The sequence below is a fragment of the Xenia sp. Carnegie-2017 genome, unplaced genomic scaffold, assembly GCF_021976095.1.
Source record: "Xenia sp. Carnegie-2017 unplaced genomic scaffold, XeniaSp_v1 HiC_scaffold_22, whole genome shotgun sequence".
In the NCBI taxonomy this organism is placed as follows: Eukaryota; Metazoa; Cnidaria; class Anthozoa; order Malacalcyonacea; family Xeniidae; genus Xenia; species Xenia sp. Carnegie-2017.
In genome coordinates this window covers 10,352,379-10,376,308 of record NW_025813485.1, presented here as the reverse complement: position 1 = coordinate 10,376,308, position 23,930 = coordinate 10,352,379, and the positions used below count along the sequence as shown (strand labels likewise).

Sequence of the window (23,930 nt, the reverse complement as noted above, 5' to 3'; positions counted from 1 at the left end):
TATGTGAAAGCACTTGTTATCACCAATACTCTGAACGTTCTTGTCTTAAACCATGGTTTACCACTTTACCTGAGTTAAACATTCGTGAACTTCGGCTGATTTATTTAAAGTATGCATCCGTTCTTCAAGTTTCTTTTCAAAATCTTTGTTTAAATCTTCAAGTTCGCTACATTTGAGCTTTATACTGTTCGAGTGATAGTTGTCCTTTTTTATCATTACTTCACCTCTCTCGCACATATCCTTCAGTTTTTCTGCAACACCCTAAAAGAAATTGTTCATTTAAGTATTTCAAATAATTGTGGTACACAAATTTAAAAAAAAAACAATAACATGAAAAAATGACAAGGCGAACACAAAAACATAATATTGTAATGTTTTTACACGGAGTTTACACGTTTTCAGCGCGCAAAATTTTCGTAGGAAAAGAATGCTTTTATAGCTAGAAAACAACAATGCAACGGAAATGGGCAATTTTTCATCTTCACCAATTTTAACGTCATATTCATTTCTAATATTGTCTAAATAAAGACATTTATTATTTAAGAAATAAAAAATGTTTACTGTGTTTGCTTAGTCGAGAGCAGATGAGTGCATGCCATGATGATTGATTGATTTGCAACTTTTCATGATCGATTTGCAAATTCTCTTTCATTGACTGATTGATTTGATTAGTTGAGCTCAAATCGATTTGCACAACCAAATGCAAACACAGCTGTAGACCAATCACTGCACACGTTTTATTGTTTGCATTTTATAAAGAATGTTGGTGTAATCTGGATTGTGGTTGGCTAAAAGCCTTTACATAATTCTCAATGTTTTGATTAATTATTTGTAGGTAGCGTAGTTTTTATTTGACAACTGTAATGACAAAAAGCAAATGGCAGAATCTAGCCCAATATTTGAAGGCATTAAAAGAAGTGTGTTTTTACACACTTTGTGTCCTTGTAAATTAAAAATGTGTCCTTGTTAATGAAATATGTTTCCTCTAGAAAAAGAATTAGAATGTGATCTATTCTTTTTTCCTATTGCTCTACCCTGCAGAGGTAGATATGTAAGGTAGATATGTAGAGGTAGAGGCCCAATGTGCTTATTAGTAAAATGCGCTAAACCATATGCTTCATCATTTGACTCTAGTTATATGAATATAATGCAGCTAAGTGCATCAACAATACTTCTTTAATAATCCAAAAAATAGCACAATGCTATATCCAACAACTATAAACAATAATGACCCTATCTAACAACATTTCAATATAAACCTTCCACTACTCTTCCTTGTTAACGAGACAAGTCTACTCAAAAGTAGAGATCTTGCCTTACAAATTAAGTCCCTGGCTTGTGACCCGTATAGCAGAGTTAAAAGGTGACTTAGACTAATAAACTGAATATTACTGTTTGTTTTTGTGCAAGCATGTTAAACAGTTCATATGGACAAAGCTCGAATTCCATATTAAAAATATAGTAACATAATCCGGTGTTAATGTTAGACAATACATCATGACCCTTCAGTGAAAGCATCACGCTTCCCACAGGAAAAGAATGAATCTAATACCAATGCAGTGGCGTGCGGTCATGCAAGCGTAGGCAAGCGCCGCTTGCCTAAGCATTTTACCGAACAAAAAATTTTTGGATCAATCTCTGAGCAAAATCAGTTTAAAATTTTCGGTTCTAAACAATGTCACTGTAATCTTTTGTCTAAATTGTCTTTACAGTTGAAATGCTTGCTATTTATACGCGATTTACTGTCGTGGTTTTCGGTTTCACTTTGCTACACTTGTAAGATGAGTCAAGTGGATTAAATACACCTTAAAAATTTCTTATTTATTAACCAAGGCAAGCGCGCTTGCCTTCGGAGCTCAATTTGAACATTTGCGCATGCGTTAATCTAGATTTGGAGGCTTCTTCTTCGAGGAATATCGAGAAAAGGCAAGCGGCGCTTCTAAGGGCGCCGCTTGATAGCGATTGGTGAACAGTCTTGTACGCTCGCAATTTTAAACACATATCAGCGCACGAATAATATTCGTATATTCAACACATTGGACATCCGAATTATTCACGCCGTTAATGTTATCGTTTATTAAAAGATGACTGAGAGCGAAAGGTAATGTTCTGATTTCTAATATAAAGTAGTAGGTGCTTTACTGGTTATTTTATTATTTTCTGCGCACAATGTGCGTAAACAAGCAGGGGCCGCAGTCTGCAGAGATATCGAAATGCACGCAAACGTGTGTTGTGGTAAAGTATGACTAGCATTATGACCAAAACACTATGCTCTTGTCAGTCTTGTGTCGTTGAATTCGTAAATTAATGACTAAAAATAAAAGGTACAAGATACTAAATAATAAACACGACTCTCCGATATTCTGAAACGTACGAGTCAGTGCCAGACACATTTTGAAGAACGGGAGAACACGTTGCCATGACGTCATTATACCAAAATATAAACATTAAACAACGCCATGGCCTCAGTTTGTAACACACCGTGCCAATTTTGTGCGCGAAACTGGCTGTTCTTAATTGTTATAATCACGACTGCTACAATACATTTCGCGCCTATTGTCTTGCAATTTATGTGTGTAGAAGATATTATCTGTAGCATGTAATACAAGATTATGATATTGACAAGAGCTTCCTTTTGCGTAGATTTTTTCAATACTGTTTCAGTCACGACAGATACATTTTTATCGACAAAGTACTCCCAGAAATCGCGGGAAATGCGCTCCAGTAGCCTTCAAAATCCAAAAATTTTCTGGGGGAGCATGCCCCCGGCTTGCCGCGAACCTCACCCCCAGCGCTTGCCTATTAAATTCGGTCACCGCACGCCACTGTGCCAATGTTAAATAAACAGGAATATTCAGTTGATTAATCTATGATATACCTTTCGAATTGTAACTCTGCTATATCGGTCACAAGCCCGTGACATGTGACGCAAGACTCTCTACTTTTGAGTAGACTTGTCTCGTTAACAAGGAAGAGTATAGTAGTGGAAGGTTAATATTCAAATATTGTTACGTAAGGTCATTATTGTTTATAGTTTTTGGATCAAGTATTATGCTATTATCTTTTTTTGTATAGTTTAGTAACATTCCAACTATTTAAGTTCTTTAATAGAATAAGAAGCGTGAGCGATTATCAACATTCAACAACGAATTGTATTTGAATGGACAGGACAGAGACAATCTAAATTTATAGACTTAAACACAGATTATTTCAGCTTCAGGTACAACACTACATTTCATTTAACAGTAAATGCAATTCGACTACTTCGATATTTATATTGTAAATTTCCTAATATAAAACAATTCTGATGTCTGACATTAGTGACATACAAATTTTTGGACAACAGCATGGATAAGTTTGTTGTTGATAAAAAAACATCTCATGCTTAGATAGATGAGTATGTAAATAGTATACATTTTCGCAAGCACAAATACTTAAAATATCCTCAAAGTGATAGTGAATTTGAGACCGAGGACATTGAAGTAAATTCCGCCAAACCAGTCCTTCAAACGGATTCAGGCACTACCAGTGGGCACTACCATTAATATTGCCATGGATACCAATATACATGTACAGTGTTAATTCTTATGGCTAAAGATAGTAGTATGTGAAGTTTGTGTTACATTTCTCAAAACTATCAAAATGTTTGCATGCACGGCAAAATCATCCCCAATATGGACCAAAAATGGAGCGAATCCATGAAAAAAATATTGAAAATCATTTATTACAATTATTACACATAATTTTAGTTTTAATAGATAATAAACTGTTGCGTTGTGAAACAAAAATAAAACCTTGAAAATTTTTAGCTTGAAAAAATTTAAGTTTTATAAACTTTCCCGTGATCAGTTTTTATATTTAACATGTCCTCATACAAGACTGATACAAAAATACAACTTGCTTAATCATGGAAAAAAGTTAACCACGGCACCTTAGAGTAGAGTAATAAAGTTTGTGTATATTCACCTTCACCCTATGGTTGCCGGGTGACAAATCTGTAACTATAGGGAAGCCAACTGATAATGACTGGAAAAGTAAACGCTGTGATTTTAAATTGTGTCCTTGATGGGTACATAAAACTTGATGGGTTCCGCACAAAATAGTTTGAAAGCTTCTACATTTATAATTGTTTGATAAAACAACTATGGGATTTAGCTTTCACATGATATCAAAAATTTTCACACCTTGGTCAACGTTTTCCGCTTCAGCTTCTCTTTGGCAGTAAACATTAACCTCGGTCAGTCGGTCTTAATAATTCTTGCAATCATACTCAACCTCATCAAATAACAGTTAAGTTACTGTTAAGTATTCTTTAGCGTTGCCCTTCGTACAAGCTTGTATCATACGTTGAATCATGCAACCTTCAATTATTAAAGAAAAATTCAAACCTTTGTTTCATCCTTGAGAGATTCTGTGTCAATCTTCAATTTCTTTGCCGCGGTGACCGAATCACCAAGCTCTTTCATTCTCGAAAGTTTCTTCTGCGCATCCACAAGCAAATTTTTTATCTATTCGCCATGAGCAAATGTGATAAATTAAAGTGATCATTAAACGTTAATAAATTAAAAATATCCTCAAAAACAGCAACGAAGATCCAGAAAACATTTGCATCATCATCTATTTGTTTAGTTGCTACCATAACTAACCTCCACAAACTCTGTCTCAAAAAAGTTGTATTGCAAAGATTGAACAACACATTTTTGATGGTACGTCCACTCTTGCTCAAACTTGTCCTTAACTCGAGACATTTCGTCAACTAACTGTTGTAAATCGGCAACACTGGTTTGTGAGATTGCCAAGCAAGAAGACATTTGCCTCTCAAGCAAATCTTCGTCACCCTATGAGATAATTTACATATTAAATTGTGAGATAATTTACATATATTTAACTGTGAGATAACATGAGTAACGCCTAAATGTAAGTGCAAGGCGAAGATCATAGCAAACTCCCGTCCTATTAAAAAGGACATTCCAGAATACTTGGTTCTAATCACTCCATTACATACATAATCCGCAGATAATCCGCGAAAAAACCATGACGATAACACGTACTATAACACGCACAGTTATGTAAACAAGATGGCGGAAAGACTTAAGAAAATGTGTGTCAGCCAAAAATGTGTGTTTTTGAGCAGTTTGAAAATTGTAGTGTATATGATCCCTTGGTTCAAACATAAATGTAATGAGTACACTAGTATTAATGCCAGCCGCTACCGCAACCCTTATTATCTATCTAAACATTATGACAATCTAAAGCATAATCGCTAATAGACAATATTTCGACCCCATAAGTTCGTAGATAACATTTATGATTTTGATTAAGCCCTTAATAACAAAGCTTTAGGTCTTTACGGAGAAATATTGGAGGAAGGTCTTTTTGTACAGACCGATCCCGTGGGGCGAGCTTTATACAAAAAGACAGACGAAGCTCGCTTTCTTTCTCGTCTCTGCTGTTTTGTACGGGTGGCCTTTCACTTTCCTCATTTTTTTTCAGAAAAATGAAATCGTTTAAAATTGTATCTGTTTTCCGAGAGTTTTTCCTTCTACTCACATTTGCTAACATGTTTTTTTTTGTTTTTTTTTGCGTTTTGCGGTTTGCTTTACGAAGTTTGTTTACATTTGACTGTAAAATTACGCGTTTTGGACCGTAATCGATTACGGGAAAATAATGGAGCGGCAAAAATGTTTCTGAACCAATCAAAGCGCGCCATTTTGCCAGAAGTGACGCTTGCCATATAATAAAATAAATTAATCGCCAAAATTTTTTCTTTCCAAATATGGTGGTACCTCGACGTCACTATGAATGTAGACCTTGAATTTTCCGATTTATTCCGATTTATTCCGACTTCTGCTTGAAAAGGTCAATTTGGGACACATTTTTTATTTGAACTTAAAATTTCATCCTCTTAAGTCCAACTTTAAATAAAATAAATTCCTTCAAAAAACACTCGTATTTGCTATATTTTCCATTGGTGTAGGTAGCTCAGTCACACGCATATAATGCTGTAAGTGTACAGAGAGTGCGTTTTACTGCAACAAATATTTTGCTATTTTAACATTTAACTTGTTGAACTTGATCAGTTTATCACGTTGTTATAAAGGAACATTTACATAATTTTACTGGTTAACTCAATGGCCAATTGAAAATATGAATATTTTGATTAGCAGGGGCCGGTTGCACGAAGCCTGGATAGCGTTATCCATTGGATAGCAAAAATTTTAAAACTCGTAAAAAAGGTGTTTATTTTTTTTCTTACGACAAAGAAAGTTTGTAATCTTCGAAACAATATTTTATTTCAGTAATTACACAGTTCAAATTGTATATTTTTTCTTCTAAGAGATTTTATGAACGTTTAAAAAATTTTTCTATCCAGTGGACAGCGCTATTCGGCCTTCGTGCAACTGGCCCCTGATCAACAAAGTTCCAAGCAACTTTCGGGAAAATTTTTGTACTTTCAGTTCATTAGACGTCGTAAAAAACAGTTATATTTTAATTCTCAAATCAATATATAATCTTCAAACTTTGAAATAGTAAATAATACTTCATTTAAACATTTACCAAACGGTTACTCTTTTAGATGGCCTGATCCAAACACGCGGGAATAAAGGATAGTTAAGACAAGTGCGCGAAACACGCGCCAAACACGAGTTTTGCACCCCTTTTCACCAATTGCACCGCTTTTCTTACCTCAAACAACACTCCCATGTGTTGGGATCAGGCGATCTAAACACCCGAAACCGTTTATTAAATGGTTTATAACATAACAACAAAAGGGCAGTGCTGTAGGCTTTATTTAAACAAGCGGAAATATGGAAGCTAAATTCTCTCAAGAGAACAAAGCCGGAAAATTTAGTAAAGAACGAAGTCAAAACCACGAAAAAGTAAAATTACAGCAAGGTTATTGAAATGAATACTTTGGAAAAATTACCAATCTTGATTTAAGTGTGCATTTACTTGGTTAGAAATGCACTTCAAGTCAATTTAGGCAAAAAATCGTCTTTGTTTTCCGATATGTTGAAAATTCTCATGACAGCGTACTGACGACAACATAATTTTCGTGTTTGGATGACTTGATCCAAACACGGGCATAGAACAGTCAGAGCACGCGTTTAGCTGATGTTAATTTATATTAAACATGCACTAAAATGGTTTCCGAATTTAGATGGTCTCCTGATCCAAACACGCGGGAATTAAGCGATTGTTATGAAAAACGCACGAATGCCAGAATTTTGCACCGTTTTTATTCACTCGAGCAACATTCTCAAATTTTTGCTTAAATCAATGGGAATAAAGAAGTAAAAAACACGCGGAAAAAGTTGTACTGACAGTCTGTAGACTTTTTAAAGATTATTTAGCTACGAAAAAAAGCGAAACAAACCGCAAAAATCATTTAATGTGTAGCACAAAAAACTTTATAACTTCCTTACAAAAATAGTATGAAAGCTTCAGCGTTTATAATTATATAATAAATAATACGCTTCGAAGATAACATTGACTTCAGTCTGAATGCTTCTTGATAATCTTACTCAACCTCAACAGATAATTGTTAATTATATTAAGTTAAAAGCATTTGTTACAAACCAACTGGATGGTATTCATACTAATTCTCCTCCATAGTTGATTATTCCTCAAGTAAGAAGTACTAAACCAAACAATTTCTACAATCTTTTAAAGAACTATACCTAAGCTACATTCCGAATGTTGTTGCAAATACAGGAAACAATTTTGGAGACCAACTGCATGTTATAAAATAGCACAGTATTTTCAGCAATGAAATGTTGAAACTAAACAAGTACGTGCTTATTTCATTCAAATTTTAATCAATGAATAACTTGCGGCTTTTCGTTGAATTCGCTTTAATATATATTCAAAATGATTGCTATATGTTTCTCTATGAATAGAATGCTTGCCTTGTCAACAATTTATCGTATAGATAGCTAATTCAAAATCCAGATAATTACACTTTGATATTTTATGTATTTAGCTCCAAACTCGTGTTTGGCAAGTTTTTATTCGTAATCTCAATTGAAAAGAATCAAAAGATAGTAATGAAACAAATTCCACAAAAAGCAAACCAAATCACTGAGTGTTAATATACCTTCATGCATTTTAGCTGCGTTTTGCCCGTCATAAGTGCATTATCAATGTCGTCACGAACATCAATCCACATTTGACCATGAACATCTAGCATGTGCTCTGTCTCTTGGTTATCAGATATAGAGAAATTTGTCTTATCGAATATCTGCTTTAAAGTTACCAAGCGAGAGGCGATAGCACGGCAATTTTCACGAAACCTATCAATGGCCTAAAAGTACCATAAAAGTTATTGAAACATTCTAGTCACAACTTCATGGAATTTATTATTATCCTATCTACACCGGAAACCTATGTGTCATTAACTCTTATAGTGCACTTTATTTTTTAATCGAAGAAAAAGAAAAATTCTCTGCATGCACAACGAGTTTCATATAATCACGTTAAATGTCAAAAACTCCGAAACCGCTAAAAATTTCTAACATTGACGACAAGGCCACCAAGATCCCGGATGGATATCTCAGCAGAACATTTTTGTTTTCCCAAAGTTACTTAAATACTGAAATTGTAAAACCATCGCACAAAGTAATTACCAATGTTATCAATTTTTACCATCATAAGTTGTGTAGAATTAGCCAAATTTTAACTTCAAATCTTGAATGCAATGCTTTTACAACCATTTTTGCTCACGATGACGTCATAACGATTACAAAAGTTGCAGTCGCGGTTGTTTGTGATATAAGTAAGTGGGGTTTGTTTTTGAGGATAAAAATTTATGAAAAAACAGCATAAATCATGCATTTTATATTTCTAAGGATGTCCGGACAGAATTGGTTGGGCAAGAGAGAATTCTTTATTGGAGTGTTACCTTGGTATAAATGACACCTGTCCTCAGAACTATGGTGACTGAGGAGAACAAGCAACATGCTCCAACCAGTTCATGACGTATTTTACAGTTAGTGCTCTCAAATGTTGAACATAATTGAAGAATAATCGCATTTTTATAATCACCTATAAAATGGCTTATGGTGTGGCAAACGTGAAAAAAACACACAAAATGAAAAAAAGCTAAGAAAGGTTAGTAAAACAATCAAAAAGCATATTCAATTTTCTGAAACAAGAGTCATGACAGAATCAAGCATGTACTTAGTTTATGACAAACTTACAGCAAAGTCATAATTTAATTCTTCTAGTCTATAAAGTTTCTTTCTTTGTTCCACTTATGTCTTGTCTGAGGTGCTTTCATTTCTTTTTTTCACAATAACCATGCAATGTTCACGAATTAAAGCTCGAAATTTCAGAATCAACAAAAGATTTCCTAATATCCCCCAGATCAACAGTGCAACTTTCCTTGCGTTTCATTTTATATTTTTCGTTTTTATCAGCTTCATTATTTTTTAACAGCAAAGCGACCTCGCAAAACGTCATTAGAACCATGATGAAAACTATGCACAAACTATGCACAATAAAAATTTTATGGTTTCTACTAAAACTATGTCTCACATTAAGGGGAAAAAAGAGACATCATTAGCCTAAAAGGCTGGTCTATTCTCACAAAGAAAATCTAACTTAGATACTCTCTTGGCCTTGAAGGATTTGTTTCTTTGTTAGGAAGTACATAGATAATGATTCCTTTAGGCTGTTGAGTATTGGGAGAGACATTGAGTTTGGACATACAGCAACACAATGCCCTTTGCCACCTCAGATTGTCTATTTTAAATGATTGAATTGGCCAAGTTGTGAATATGCACTGATGATGACGTCACACGTGTCAAGCATGGCTCAATTAATAGAATGCAAAGAAAGCAGCGAAAATCACAAGCTGTGAAAATCAGTCGGAAAATACCACTTTTAAGTAAGTTTGCAGAAAACAGACTTCGACAGAAAGAATTTTCTGTAAAATCAATAAAAATGGCTGCAAAAATTTTATTAATGAGCGCTTTCAATACGGCATAACTTGAGGTGAATGTTCGCATTCCTAAAAAGTATTTTGACAATTTTTGGAAAAAATTTCGAACTTACGGTTCTGTATTGTACCCACTCTTGATGATTGTACATAAGTGAGCCACCGAGACATGGGGTCAGCTGACTCTTGTCCACATACTCATACAAAACATTGATGTCATTTAAAATGGTGACCTGCAAAACATATTATTTGCCCAAAGTTGGAATATCACTCTACTCGACATTCAGGAAAGTTGTAATCCCATATTATATCAAACAATGTTGCTAGCTGGCTAGAGTTGATTTGCATAAAACTTGGTTTCAATTACTTGAGCAATCGAGCATAAGTAATTTGTAAAAATGTCAATTTTCTAGAAAACTTGCAAAACCAGTAATCCAATGCATTCATCAATACTTAAATTGAAGCATGGCTGACCAACCAAAAATAGGGGATAAATTGCTATTTTTTCATTGAATTTTTAAAACAAAATTACTCTTGCTATATTTCACATGTTTTGCGCAGTACATTGATCAACGACGATTCTCATATTACCATTGAAATAGCCGACATCGATGGCATCGAATATGCTCCCACACCCACACACACACGCACACCTACCCAATTATTGTTCAGGCTACGTGCCTAGACTAACAACAACTCCTACCTGAAAATTGTATGATTGGTTAGATCGAAAACTGCTTTCGGAATATTTTTGAAAGAATCCTTGTGGCTTGATGACATATGCATTTTGAATGGCAGCTGTGGCAGTGAACAAAAACTAAATCAATTAAAAAATCAAAACATTACATTCAGCCTAACTTTATTAATGACAAATGTATCGTCTGCAAGGCAAGCAACAGGCAAGAGATTTTGAAAATGCACACGCGAAACTTGTTTATGAGGAGTATTTCGAGAGCAGTCAAAATGCGCAGTTATCTGGGTTTATTATGGTTGTTTGTTTTCAAATACTTGAGTAATTTTGTTGACATGAAATAAACATTTTATAGAATAGAGACATTCATAATTATAATATCAGATTTAGAAGCAAACTGAAGCTATAAGTAAAAACATACATAGTATGGTACAATGCAATTTGAGAATGAAACTCTAACTCTTTAGGACAACCAATAAATGCAAACTCACAATAAATCAATAGAGGCATATTAAATTGCAATACCATAATTACGGAGGGTCTACATACAATAAATGATGAATATTCACCAACCCCAACCCTCACTTAACGCTCTAGTTTCGCCCGGTCGACGGTCATTAAAAGAGAGTCATATTAAAATCAATGATATACTTCTTATGGATAATAAATCAAGTGCTCAGTAGTTCAGACAAATTTCATTTAATTAAAAAGAAATCAGCGACACCATTTATGTTTAAAGTAAATGGTTTGAGCCCGGGAGTATCGTTACATGTTTTGTGATGTAGATCGTCCAAGTTAGTAGAGTCTGAGAAGGTCTGCTGTTGTTGATGTTGACTGACGTTTCGACAACCTTAGCGGTTATCATCTTCAGAGTCAAATGAGGAGTAAACGTCAGGTGTAAACGTCAGATGTAGCTGTTCTGTTTGTTAATGTGAGTGCGAAATCATCAATCTCATCTGTATGTAGTGCCGTGATTGTGTCATCTACGTAGCGGAATGAAAAAGGTAGTACATGTCATTGGTGGTGAGAATGGGGGGGGGGGCATAAGGAGGTTACAGCCCCCCTAATAATTCAGATGAAGGAGCTAAGCCTCCCCCAATCGAAGAGCTACCTTCAATATTTTTCCCGTAATATATATTTGTTTTTGACAAGGGAAAATCATCGACACAGATGGACTCTTAAATACTGACAGCCATTTTGAGAGCTTGCTTCTCCTATAGACTTCCATTTAGTTGAAGTAGTGTCAGGCGCTGTTTACATGATCCCGGCTAAGTGAGGATTTCGAGGGATTGAAAAAAGGCAAAGATTTAAGCGTAAAAATTACAACTGTTTGTTAAGCGCCACAAGTCATTCCTGCTGAAATTCATAAATTAAGCCAAATTGGTTATTGTAATTTTAAAAGTTTTGCGTAGCTATTAAATCAGAATATTGTGAAATTTCTCGGGAAAATTTATCTGATGACGAGTATTGAATCATTTCCATTTGCCTGAATCATTTAACGCTTGCCTGAATCCCGGCTGCCCGGGCTCATGTAATCAGCCCCTAACATTCTTCATTTCATTTAGAAATCGTTTGTTTTTACAATGAGTGAACACAGGAAAATTAACATAGCAGGACGAAATTTGCGGGCTGGCTACGCCACTGCTCTCAATAGGATTCGCTCCAAAGTATTATAAAATGGAAATATGTTTTCAAGAATTTATTCTAGCCACCCCTGGATCCGCCAATGCTTTCAACTTTTATGTTTTAATTGTTTTTGCTTTAACTAATACTCTACAAACCTTAATAAATCCCAGAGGCGCAGAACTGTCATCTTTATTGAACAGTTTTGAATGTTAGTTAAATTAGGCCAGCTTCAAACGTCACATTTTACATGAGCCAAATGCATTAAAGACATGAGAAAATGAGATAAAATGCCTCATCATCTTTTTTTTAAATGCATTCGGCACATTTAAAATGCGACGTATGAAACGAGCCTTATTGTACATAATCACTTTAGCGAAAACATATAATTAATTTATGCGAGTTCCGGTTTTTGCGACACCCTGTATAGTGAAAATAATCATAAGTCTGTTCATAAACCAAAGCTTAATTAATGTACAGTAAATGGCAAGCGATCTAACATACAAATCTAAAAATTTGCTACCTTTAATCGGTCAAGGACAAGTTTTACAGACATCCAGTTCTCAGAACGACGATCAATTAAAGCAGTGAAACCTTTCTTTCTCTCATCCGAACTGAAAAACAAAGAATAATCAGTAAAATGACATGCGTGTTTATGATAAAAATCTAATAAAACAAAAGTTTCTTTCTTCCAATGCACATTGCTTGATGAGCACCACGGGCTCTATAATGTATATCTTTTTGTTTGAAAATGAGTAAAAGGACAAAACCTTCTAAAGTCTCAGATACTTAGAGTGGAAGCTTTATGCTTGTACACAATGTTAGCTAAAAGAAGAGCAAGAGAATATAGTATGCCATTCAATCTACCAAATTTTCTCTGTTAGTTTTCGCACTATTTCAGATTTTTTGTGATAAAATAACTGCGTTGCATGAAAGTAGTGCATGAAAGTACATTGAATAATTAAAAAAAGTTCTGTAACTTCGAAACGAACGTAATAATTACCCAAATCGTTGAACAAGATAATGAAAGATCTTTTCGATATCCTCCTGACTGATATCAGCGAATTTCTGTGAATGTGGGAAGATGATCAAAGGAGAACCATTCTTGTCGAATCCCCCTAAAGAACGTTAACGTTTGACATAATTTTCTCAGACCTGTTTCCACTAAGGAGGAGTTTCTCAGTTATTTTTTGGGTGAATGTAAACAGATGTGTACATTACCTGAAACGTAAACCGACTTAACTTGCAGCAACTGAGCAACATCTATAGTCTTCAATTTCGGAAAATCAACATCTCCTGCGGAATAGTAATATACAAATCAAACAAGGAAACTTGCAGCACAGGCGTTTTAAGACAGAACTGTAATATAAAAAACACTTTGGGAAGACAATTGGCTGGCATGGATCGTATGCATGAGTTTGTGCAAAGTTACATGCCATGTAACCGATAAAATTTGCCACTGCCATATCATATTTAAATAAAAAGCAAACATTTTTATCCAAGTACTTCAATGTCATGATGATATGATCAGTAGAATATGCAGACTTCACAAAAACTACAATTGTATTTTCACAGAAATAAACATTGCAATTATATGTATTTTTAAAATTTTTTTAAATATATTACAGGAAGTTGTCAGATCGCCAAATACCATAGTTCAGCAGAGGAGTTGAAATTTGAATGTGGCTGCTTTTAGTTACAAGGCCCAGTTGATAGAAATATCAATAATTGTATACAGTGATCAAAGATTAAATTAAACTAGTATACCATTTACAGACAAATTAATGAGGAACAAATAACTTGGAAATGCTGACAATTATGTACATGTTTATAAACCTCTGATTTTTCAAATATAGCATATTTCATGAGGGTGTGAGGACATCTGTCTGTTTTCCGAATATGAGGCTGAGGAAATTAAAGAAAGAAATATTTCGAAATGTTTTTAAGACACTTTGAAGATTCAGCACTTCTACTAGGCTTTGGTGACATGAAGTATCGTCCAGTGTGTTTAATTTAACGGTCATGCTTTTTGATTAATTTAATAAGAGGATCAGTGAGATAGAGAGGAACTAGGCATGCTGTAGTACATGATACATTCGGTGAATAATTTATTTGTTTCTTCAACCACTCAAATTTAGTGTCACAAGTTTTAATTGAACAAGCAGAATCTATAAAAAAGGTTGACGTGCGGAAAAAGTTATCTAAAATGAGATGCACGAGGAATGAAGCCGAATCTAATGATTCTAAATACTTTAAAGTTCTCTGGAATACATGGCACTGAATTTTTGAAAACGGGAGTTTTTTCCAGTGAAAGAACCGTTGTTAAAAGTTCTTCAAAACAGGCCTGCGAACAAAAAATAATCCTCGGAAAAAATTTAATCACTGTGAGTCAAAATATGGACTTTATTGTACAAGCTACCAAAATTTCAAAGAATTCGGGGTAAACGCTGGCCAAAGAGAGATCTTCATAACTTGGATTTTTTTCGCAAGTTTTAAGACGACATTAATATTTTTCGGACTTGGTTTGCTAATTTCATACTGTACTTTATACAAATTTCCGAAATGCATCTAATTAATTTGAGATAATGTGATAAAACTTGGTTTTCAAAGGTACAAACGCAAAAAAATCTAAGTTTAAAAGATCTCGCCTATATCATCGCTTATCCTAAATTTTAATAGCTCTTACAAAATGGCCCATATTTTGACTTAGGGTGTATATGACTAAATTGCTTTTCCAATGAGTATTTTTCGTGCTAAAGGCCTGTTTTGAAGGATTTTGAACAACGGTTCTTTCACTGGTAAAAATCTTGCGTTTTCAAACATTTCATTGCCAGCTGTAACAGAGAACATTAGATCACTTAGATCAACCAAAAGTTTTCATTATTCCACGCGCGTCCTGTCTTAAAGGACTTTATCGAAAAGGACTATTTTTTTAAATATAACGACAGGAAGAGAGGACTGCCCATATTCCATGCTCAAGTTGTTCATTAACAGCGTTGCACGAAAAATATCAAAGCATAACTTTCCACATTGGTTGTATAGCTTGATGATGGAGTGATAAATCGATTTCTTGTTAGACGTTAAAAAAGAAAAGTGCTAATATTTTGACGTCCTCAACTTCAATATTTCATACTTTTTTGACGTTTTTAATTAACCCTTTATGTGGCAACTGCTACAACAACACAAAAAGGGTTCATATTTTTCACAATTGAAATGGCCAGTATGAATACGTCAGTATCATTTGTTCTTAGAACAATCCTCTGGTGGACGCAGTTACTTGCATCTAACACGTGCACCATCAATCGTGTGTCAGCCTCTTCATGATTACATGGTTCCAACATTGATACTTCGGTTCTTTTAGGGAAGCACAAGACCTTTTCTTCAAATGTGCTGTAAATTTCTCTTTCTTCTGGAATCTGCTGGGAAATAACTTTCTGCGCCAAGAAATTGGAAAGATCCATTTTGTTGGCATTTACGCGCCGGAAGCCCTTCCAGTCAGTAGGGATACGTGCTGTCGATGAAACCTTGCGGCGTTGACCAAAGTCTCTCTTCTCCCGTGCGGTTTTTTTCAGCGAATCCTCTTTGTATACATCCCACACTAAATCAGTTGTTTTAGCTAATTGAAATTGCTTTAACACATAAGAAATGAAAGGAAACTGTGCGTACTCTTTGTAGGTTTCCCAAGTTCCAGGTGAAATTTGAACAACAACAGCTCCGTCTAAAATAATAAGATCGGGAGTTGGTGACTGAACTTCGGTAATGGGCGCGATACACTTTGTAAAGTCTGCTTTATTACCAGTACGCAAACTTCCTGCTTGTGAGAGAGATAGTGGCCATGGTTGGTTCTCATATTTAAAGAAATCATCGAGATCGCCACTTCGATTTTGACTGGCTGTATACAATCTTGAAAATAAAGCACAGTCTAGTTTGAGAGTTTGTACTTTTACTTTATCTTTTGACGAAACTCTTTTTCTTCCTGTTTTAAACGAAGGCAGATTATTCCTTTTCAACGTTTCAGTAATACTCTTGCTTCTCTCAACAAATCTTTCTTTAACAAATGCTTGATATTGTTCTTCTCAAAGGGTTACAACATTCTTCACCGTGTCAACAACGGAACTGTTCATCACGTCATTTGTGTGGATGGTAAATAGGTCTTCGCTCTCTTCTACAAAAGGATTCCACATCGCTTGAAAATTGGAGACGACATTTGAGACATCTTTATAAAATTCTTTTTGAATTGATGGAGTTTGCTCATGGTGTAGCTGACTGTCTACATGTGTACTCATCTCGAATTCCCTAATTATTCGTGCAATTTCTGGACCTGCAATCATCTATCTCCTTAAAGCTGAAAGGTTTTCGGTTAGTCCCACAGCACCACCTTCTCCCTTTACCACTGCATTAACTTGCTCGTGAGCATGTTCTAATGCTATAGCTGAAAACTGTTTCTTCGTTTTATGCACCACAAACGAGCCCTTGGAGAACTGGTTAAAGACGTCAGGATGTTTGAATGAAAGCTCCGACAAATGGACAGATATGGATAGAAAGCCATCTTGCATAATTAACCTTGTCCAAAGCAAACATCCACGGAACAAGTTGCTTAATTGACTGGAAGTATAAGGTGAAATTAGTTTGTCTAAATGATCGCACTAGTTGTAAACAGAGTAATTCTAGTTCCAAAACTGTGGATAATCCTTTGACATATCTTCTTTCCAAATGTGGAATTCTTTAGCTTCTCCATTGTCAACTTTCGTGACATACTCCTTATAGGCATCTAGTTATAGGTAGTAAAGACTGGCTGCTCTTACTTGATGGCACGTCTTGTTCTTGCCACATGATTGCAAGCGATGAATGACTGTACAACACCTTGGTTAGCTATACCTTAGCCAAAATTTCGGTCCAGCCAATCCCATCAAGCCATTTTCCTAGAGCTTTAAAAGCCGTCATCTCAATTTGTAAGCCACTAAATATTACCACAAATTTATCTTGTCCATGACTGTTTACAAGAGTCCATTGAATTTGCTTGGCTAAAGCAAATAGGGGCTGGTCTACGGCGATAACTGGGGTTTGAGAGTAGTTGACATGACGAACAGCTGATTGAATAACATTCATTGAATATAATATCATTGCAAATGAATGAGCATCCTCCCGAAACATTGGGTGAAGTGTAATGATTGCCGGTTCGTAAGAGGTTGACGACGTTTTTGATGCTCGATTTACTGCCCATGAAAAAGTGTCGTCCTTACTCCGGTCTTCCTTTTAAACGAGATGTTGCACATGTTCAAGCCAGTCTTCCTCTAGATCTTGCCTTTGGTTGACGGTGGTAGATACAGTTTGCATAACGGTATGAAGTGGAGGGGCATAAAGTTCACCACATGTTAGAGTCACTGGTGGGACATGACAAAATGATGGTGGAAGCTGTGACACTTTTTTAGAACTAGAAATAGACGAATCAAATAAATCTACTTCTCTACTCTCACCATTTTCATGAACTGTTGGATGCTGCACGAGCGAAATTGCTGTACCGTAGAAAGAGTCTTGTGAACGTGTGGAGCTGGGATTATGATCTATGTTGTCAACTGCTGCAGTTGTAAAGAATCCTTTCCGTAACGTCGACGGACAAGCAACGTCATCACTCTCATACCTTGCTATTACTTAATTAGCAATGTCGGAAGAAACAGATAAAGCCGATCGTACGAGATGCACAATCCCAACTTGGAAAAAGCGTCGATAAGTGATTTATCTCTCGTAGTTCCATGAATTTTGAGGGACGTGTATATTGGTACCGGACATTCCTTTTCTCTAGTGTGATGAGGTGTTGACGCTTCACGCTCGCGTGAAGTGCAATTGAAAACAAAAAGTTGAGATATAGTTAAGCAAGCTTGATTTGGATCTCTTTCTGCCGGTTGTTTGTTTAGAAATGGCTCCTTTAAGTATCATATCTATAACAACTTTTAATGGTGCTGGAACAGAATCCTTTTGACAATCTTCGGAGAATTTTCCGTTGAATGAGTTCTTTGTTTGAAATATATCTCTTCTTATAATCATAGCCGCTCTTGCTATATGCCATGCTTCCGAATCTTCTTCCTTTGCCCTTTTAAGAGCGTTTTCAATTTCATGTTTCAATACAAGTATAATGTCTCTTCCTTTACTTTGATCAGTAATATTGGGTAAAACAGTCAAGATTCTTTCCTTAAGTCTGGTAGTATTAATTGATCCACTTACAATTCTTAATGCCTTCAACCTCATTTTAAAAAATGTTGTCAGCTCCGTCATCTTAAGCAAAACTAAGCAATCTGATTCTAGTCGTTCTTCAATACAAGCAATAAGTTCAGCAAACGCTAGCCCATCAAGATTTGGTCCTGAACGTTCAGAGTTTGTTGACGTCTCAGCCTTCATTGACCTAGCTCGATTATAGAGAGAAATAAGACATTTACGATGGTACTTTGCCTCCATTGCTACCATATCACGATTCGATACTTTTGCTATAAGTTGTCTGTCGTTTAGCAAAACAGCACATTCTCTAACCTTGCCGTCTATCTCAAGGGTTGAAGCTGCACGAAGGTTTGAAGAGTTGTCTGGTTTATCACAGAAAATGCACTCGTTCTTGGAAACTGCAGGGAAGCTTGCTCTTCTGGCTTTAATTGGACTTCCTTTTTCGATTTCAGATGTTTGTTCTTCGTCTGTCTTCTCCGCACTTAAGCTTCTTTTCAGGTCACGTTGCAATTTTGCTTTATTGAAAAGATCCCTACATGACTTATGCCATGATGCTTGGCGTTCTTTCAGCGTTTCTTCTATTCCATTACCTCCATCGAGACCTTTTACGTCTAGATTCACTGGTAACATATCAATTTTAATAAATTGTTGCAGATTTTTCGCAAATGATGAGTACCCAACTCCTGCATCCTTTCTTTTTGAGTTTGATGGACATTGTAGACGTTCTGCAGTGTCTTTTAGACAAATTATGCTTAGTTTCCAGTCCATGAGTTACATAATATTCTACGAGGGATGCAGTTATTGACACTACATGTGCATGCTTTGTTGTGTTTACATCTTGATCAAAAAAGAATCTTCTAGATTAAATTGAACACGCAATTTATGCGCACGTCATTACAATCTTAAGGCAAAGTTTTACAACAAGAACAAGTAAGGATATAATAATAGATTACTTTATGGTTGGTCAGTGCGTACGATTTTTATGCACGAGTTGGGAATCAATTAGGAGATTGTTTTGAAGCGTTTCAAAACAATGAAGTGACAAAAGGTGCTAAAAACCTGAAATGTTAAAGGATAGAATGAATAAGTATTCTGAATGCTAACACAAGTAAGGTAATAAATCTTAAAGAAACTTAATTGAATGTTCTTCATTGTTTCAAAACGATTTGTCATTGCACTATGGTGAAAGCCGGGAGGGCACATTATATATAATATAAATATATTTTATTTTCAATATATATATATATATATAATTATATTATGGAGAATATTCCTGGATAAAAGAGCGCTCAATATCCTATATAATAGGAGAGCGTAAGATAAAATGAAATAAAATGGACAAGTGTTTGCTGTCGTTACTAGGAGTTTCACCCGTAGGATGATCTTCAGGCAACTGACAGATTATATATTATTTGCTGACTATACACATCGATTAAAAGGTGTTAAGTTACATGACGGCATGCACTAAACATATCGGAACGTTTATTTAAAATGTTCTTTTTACGTCCTTTCAGGATAAGTAGCCTTTCTTCAAGGCAAAGACGGCAGATTTTTTGGGTTTTTTCGGAGGTGGAAGTTGTTTGATGAAGTCCCATTTAATGTTGTAGTTACGTTTGTTTTCTTTCAGTGTCCACGTGTATTTAGAAAGTTCTGTCTCGTTGCGGTATTTAATGTTCGTAATTGATTTAGTGTGGTTTCGATATCGTGTCTTAAAAGCGCATGCAGTAACACCTGTATAAGTTTTTGTTTCGTTGTTGTCAGTCGTTGTCACGTCGGCTTTGTAAATCACTTTGGGTTTCAGGCAATTGCCATTTGTCGGGCATAGGTGTTTCTGTCTGCAGTTACATTTCTTTGGGGGGTTGTTCTTGTTCTGGGTTGTTTCTGGGTTAAGTCTTTTTAAAATAGTCTTGTTGTGTCTGGTTATGAAAGTTTTCATGTTTTCGCCGCAGCTGTAGCTTACGCGTATTGTGTGTCGGTTGAATACCTTAGAGAGTATAGTATTTGGTGGGAAATGTTTGTCGATAAGTTGTAGGAAGTCGTGGGCGATGTGTGTTTTTACATTTTTGCTGTATGGTGGGTTAAACCAAGTGACGTTACGTTTTCTGTTGCACGTAGTGTTTACATTGATGTTTGATGGATTAAAGGTGAGTTGGGTGGGAAGTTGCTTTGTTTAAGAGCTTGATTGTAAATTGGTGCGGCATTGTCGAAGGTGTCTTTGTTAGATGAGAGTGTGTTAATTCGGTTGTTGATGGATGTGGGTAGTTGGCGCAATACTGATGGTGGGTGGTTGGACGATCTGTGAATTTCATTTTATATATAATTATATATAAATATTTGAAAATTGGTAACCCTGGCATATTATGATAATATGTGTCCACGTTAATGTTCGTAATTAAATACCGCAACGAGACAGAACTTTCTAAATACACGTGGACACTGAAAGAAAACAAACTACAATATTAAATGGGACTTCATCAAACAACTTCCACCTCCGAACAAAAACCAAAAAACCTGCCGTGTTTGGCTTGAAGAAAGGCTACTTATCCTGAAAGGACGTAAAAAGAACATTTTAAATAAACGTTCCGATATGTTTAGTGCATGCCGTCATGTAACTTAACACCTTTTAATCGATGTATATAGTCAGCAAATAACATATAATCTGTCAGTTGCCTGAAGATCATCCTACGGGTGAAACTCCGAGTAGCGACAGCAAACACTTGTCCATTTTATTTCATTTTATCTTACGCTCTCCTATTATATAGGATATTGAGCGCTCTTTTATCCAGGAATATTCTCCATAATATTATTATTATATATATATATATATATTATATAATCTGTCAGTTGCCTGAAGATCGCCCTACGGCGTGAAACTCCGAGTAGCGACAGCAAACACTTGTCCATTTTATTTTATTTTATATATATATATCACTCTTCAGGGGATAATATTAAATGAATACAAAAGCATGTGCTAGATTATATATACAAGAGGAAGTTAGGGTAAAAATTAAGATAGAATTACATAATATATTGAGTGTACGATTACAAATTAGATAAAAGTGCCTTGTGTCTATGGCGACAAGAGGAGATAAGTTCGTTACGTTTGTTGAGTGATGATAGTTGTGGTTGGAAGGTGATGAAGAATTTTTCTTTCAGGCATAGGTTGCATCTTTTGTTGGCGCTGTTGTACGGTTTGCTGTGAGTAATGATGTTCCATGAGATATTGTGAGCGATGTTGTTGTCTTTTAGTGTCCATATGTGTTTGCTGAGTTCGGTGGAGTTTCTTAGTTTTTTGTGGCGAAAAGAGGCAGTGTGGTTCCTGTGTCGAGTCTTAAATTCGTTTTCTGTAAGTCCGATGTAGGTCTCAGTTGTGTTATTGTCCAAACGTTTAACAGTTGCTTGGTAGATGACAGATGATTGTAGGCAGTTTCCGTTAAGTGGCAGTTTTGTTTTTGTCGGCAGTTGCATGTTTTAGTTTGTGTATTTTTGTCATTGATGGTGTCATTAGTATTGTCAGGTTCTCTCAATATGCGTTTGTTATGGTTATTAATAATATGTTCCATATTGTTCATGCAGCTGTAACTTAATTTAATTGTGTTGCGGTTAAATAGTTTTCTGAGTTTGTGGTCTATGGGAAAGTGCTTGGCAATTAGTGAAATGAATTTGTAGCCGATGTTTGTGCTGACGTTCTTGCTGTATGGTGGGTTGTACCAGAGTATGTTATTTCTAAGTCTGTTTTTCCGTTTCGTAGTGCGTTTGGGTCATATTTCAGTGTGTAATGATATCCATTTTCGTCAAGTGCTTTTTGGTATGGAGGAATTTGCTTGATCATGAATAAGATGCTCTGATCATGAATAAGATCGCTGACAGGTTCGCACGCTGTCTTAAAAATGCACAAACAGTATAGGCTTATGTTTATCAAAATACTTCAATTCTGTGCGTAAATATTTGAATAGAATTAATCATCAATACAATCATCACTACGTCGTTAATACACGTAGTGGGCAAAAGTCAGTTCTTGTAAAACTGCATAAAAATGAAAAATACACGTGTTGTGATTGACTTTCACACTCCAGAGCCATATTTTAGTACAAATTTCGTTTCCACCGATGCTCAGCAAAAAAACTATCTTTTTGTTTGTACCGCCTACTCGCCTTATCCTTGCCACGTCACCGGTTAAGGCCAACTTTAGAATATTCACATGAACCACTCGTACAGGCCTGATTTTAGGTAAACTCCATCAAAGAAAGTTTCAATGGACTCGAGTTTCTGTTGAGGTATTAGTTTATAAAGACATTCTCTAGTATCTCCAACTGCATCAACTAAATCGTTCGTTACTATACCAGTTTCATGTATGGCCGTCTTTGAACTTATCAAACTAGAAACCGACTGTTCGTTCGTATTGTATGCCATTTGGGTATAGTCACATTCAAAAATGTAATAAAGACGTTAAAGTCCAGCATGATATATGATTAGTCGGGAAATCAAGAAATTAACGCCGTCTAGCTGTAATGCAATTATACAACGAGAAAGTTTGTCAGTCAACGACTCAACGCATAGGACTTCTTCGCTCAGATACTGACCGTAGAGCATTTTTATTAATTCCAGCAAATTGCAACAAATGTAAAAAATAAGCGACACTCATGCTATGTTTACTCGAATCACTGCACTTACTGCTTAATATTAACGAGATAGTGCTTCTCAACACCTCACTTTCAATATATTTCAAAACTAATAAAGCAGTCAAAATCAACGTAAAAGCTATAGCAGGAATTCAGAACTACCTTCATTTAGGAATCCGTGCCATATCCAACTGTTATCATCACCTTTATCTTCCAAGCTTGCTAAATTCTCTCTTTCATCCATAACCAAAATCTACGTATCTCTGATGAAGCATATATTTTCAAGCGTTTCTTACAGCAAAGAAATTTATTGTAGAACTCATCATATTGCATTTATTGAGCACCTTAAACTCTGAATAAGGTATTAAAGACCAATGATATGCGATAAGAGTCAATAATCTTTCAGCTAAATCATATGGCGTTCAAAAGCAATGTCAGGCAATTGAAATTTACTTTACTTTGACTTGTTATGAAAATTTTATATTAACTTTTAACACAAATTTGCATATTCAATATATTATGCGTTGCCCAGTCAACCACAGTGAAACGATATCAATAAAAAGCCCTAGTAGTAACCTAAAAGACATTTTGCTATGCAGTTGCTAAAGATTCACAGTGCGATGTATTTATTCTTTTAATCTTAAATCCTGATCTTCCATCCAACGATCACAGTGAACTGTAAAAGCTCGCCGAGCATTCCTTCTTCTTGCTTTGGAGTTAATCTCAGAGATGATGTATTACATAAAGATTGTTTGTTTTTTCCACTAATAACGACATTGATTGCGTACTTTTAATTTGTCGTAACCAGACCATTTAGTTGCATCAACCTTGCTGATAGAAT

The 23,930-nt window shown here is 35.4% G+C and overlaps 1 protein-coding gene and 1 long non-coding RNA gene across 3 annotated transcripts in view; one reads left to right on the top strand and one right to left on the bottom strand.

Annotated features, from left to right (window-relative positions):
- The window catches only part of LOC124445716 (guanine nucleotide exchange factor DBS-like), a 47,654-nt gene extending 23,954 nt beyond the window's left edge, over positions 1–23,700 (bottom strand). The window contains exons 1-10 of one of the 2 annotated variants that reach the window (XM_046996462.1): positions 23,252–23,700; positions 13,476–13,550; positions 13,258–13,372; positions 12,778–12,868; positions 10,644–10,757; positions 10,057–10,173; positions 8,099–8,305; positions 4,647–4,838; positions 4,389–4,508; positions 70–261 (exon numbers count right to left, since the gene is read on the bottom strand). In XM_046996462.1, coding sequence (XP_046852418.1) covers positions 70–261; positions 4,389–4,508; positions 4,647–4,838; positions 8,099–8,305; positions 10,057–10,173; positions 10,644–10,757; positions 12,778–12,868; positions 13,258–13,372; positions 13,476–13,550; positions 23,252–23,333 — 1,305 coding nt within the window. In that variant the 5' untranslated portion in view covers positions 23,334–23,700. The remainder of the gene's footprint in view (positions 1–69; positions 262–4,388; positions 4,509–4,646; positions 4,839–8,098; positions 8,306–10,056; positions 10,174–10,643; positions 10,758–12,777; positions 12,869–13,257; positions 13,373–13,475; positions 13,551–23,251) is intronic. The other variant, XM_046996463.1, reaches the window with a different exon arrangement.
- On the top strand, positions 2,067–14,124 carry LOC124445720. The gene is made up of 3 exons (XR_006948233.1): positions 2,067–2,101; positions 8,850–9,111; positions 13,883–14,124. It is a non-coding gene; the product is annotated as an uncharacterized LOC124445720 (long non-coding RNA).
- Positions 23,701–23,930: the final 230 nt, after the last annotated feature.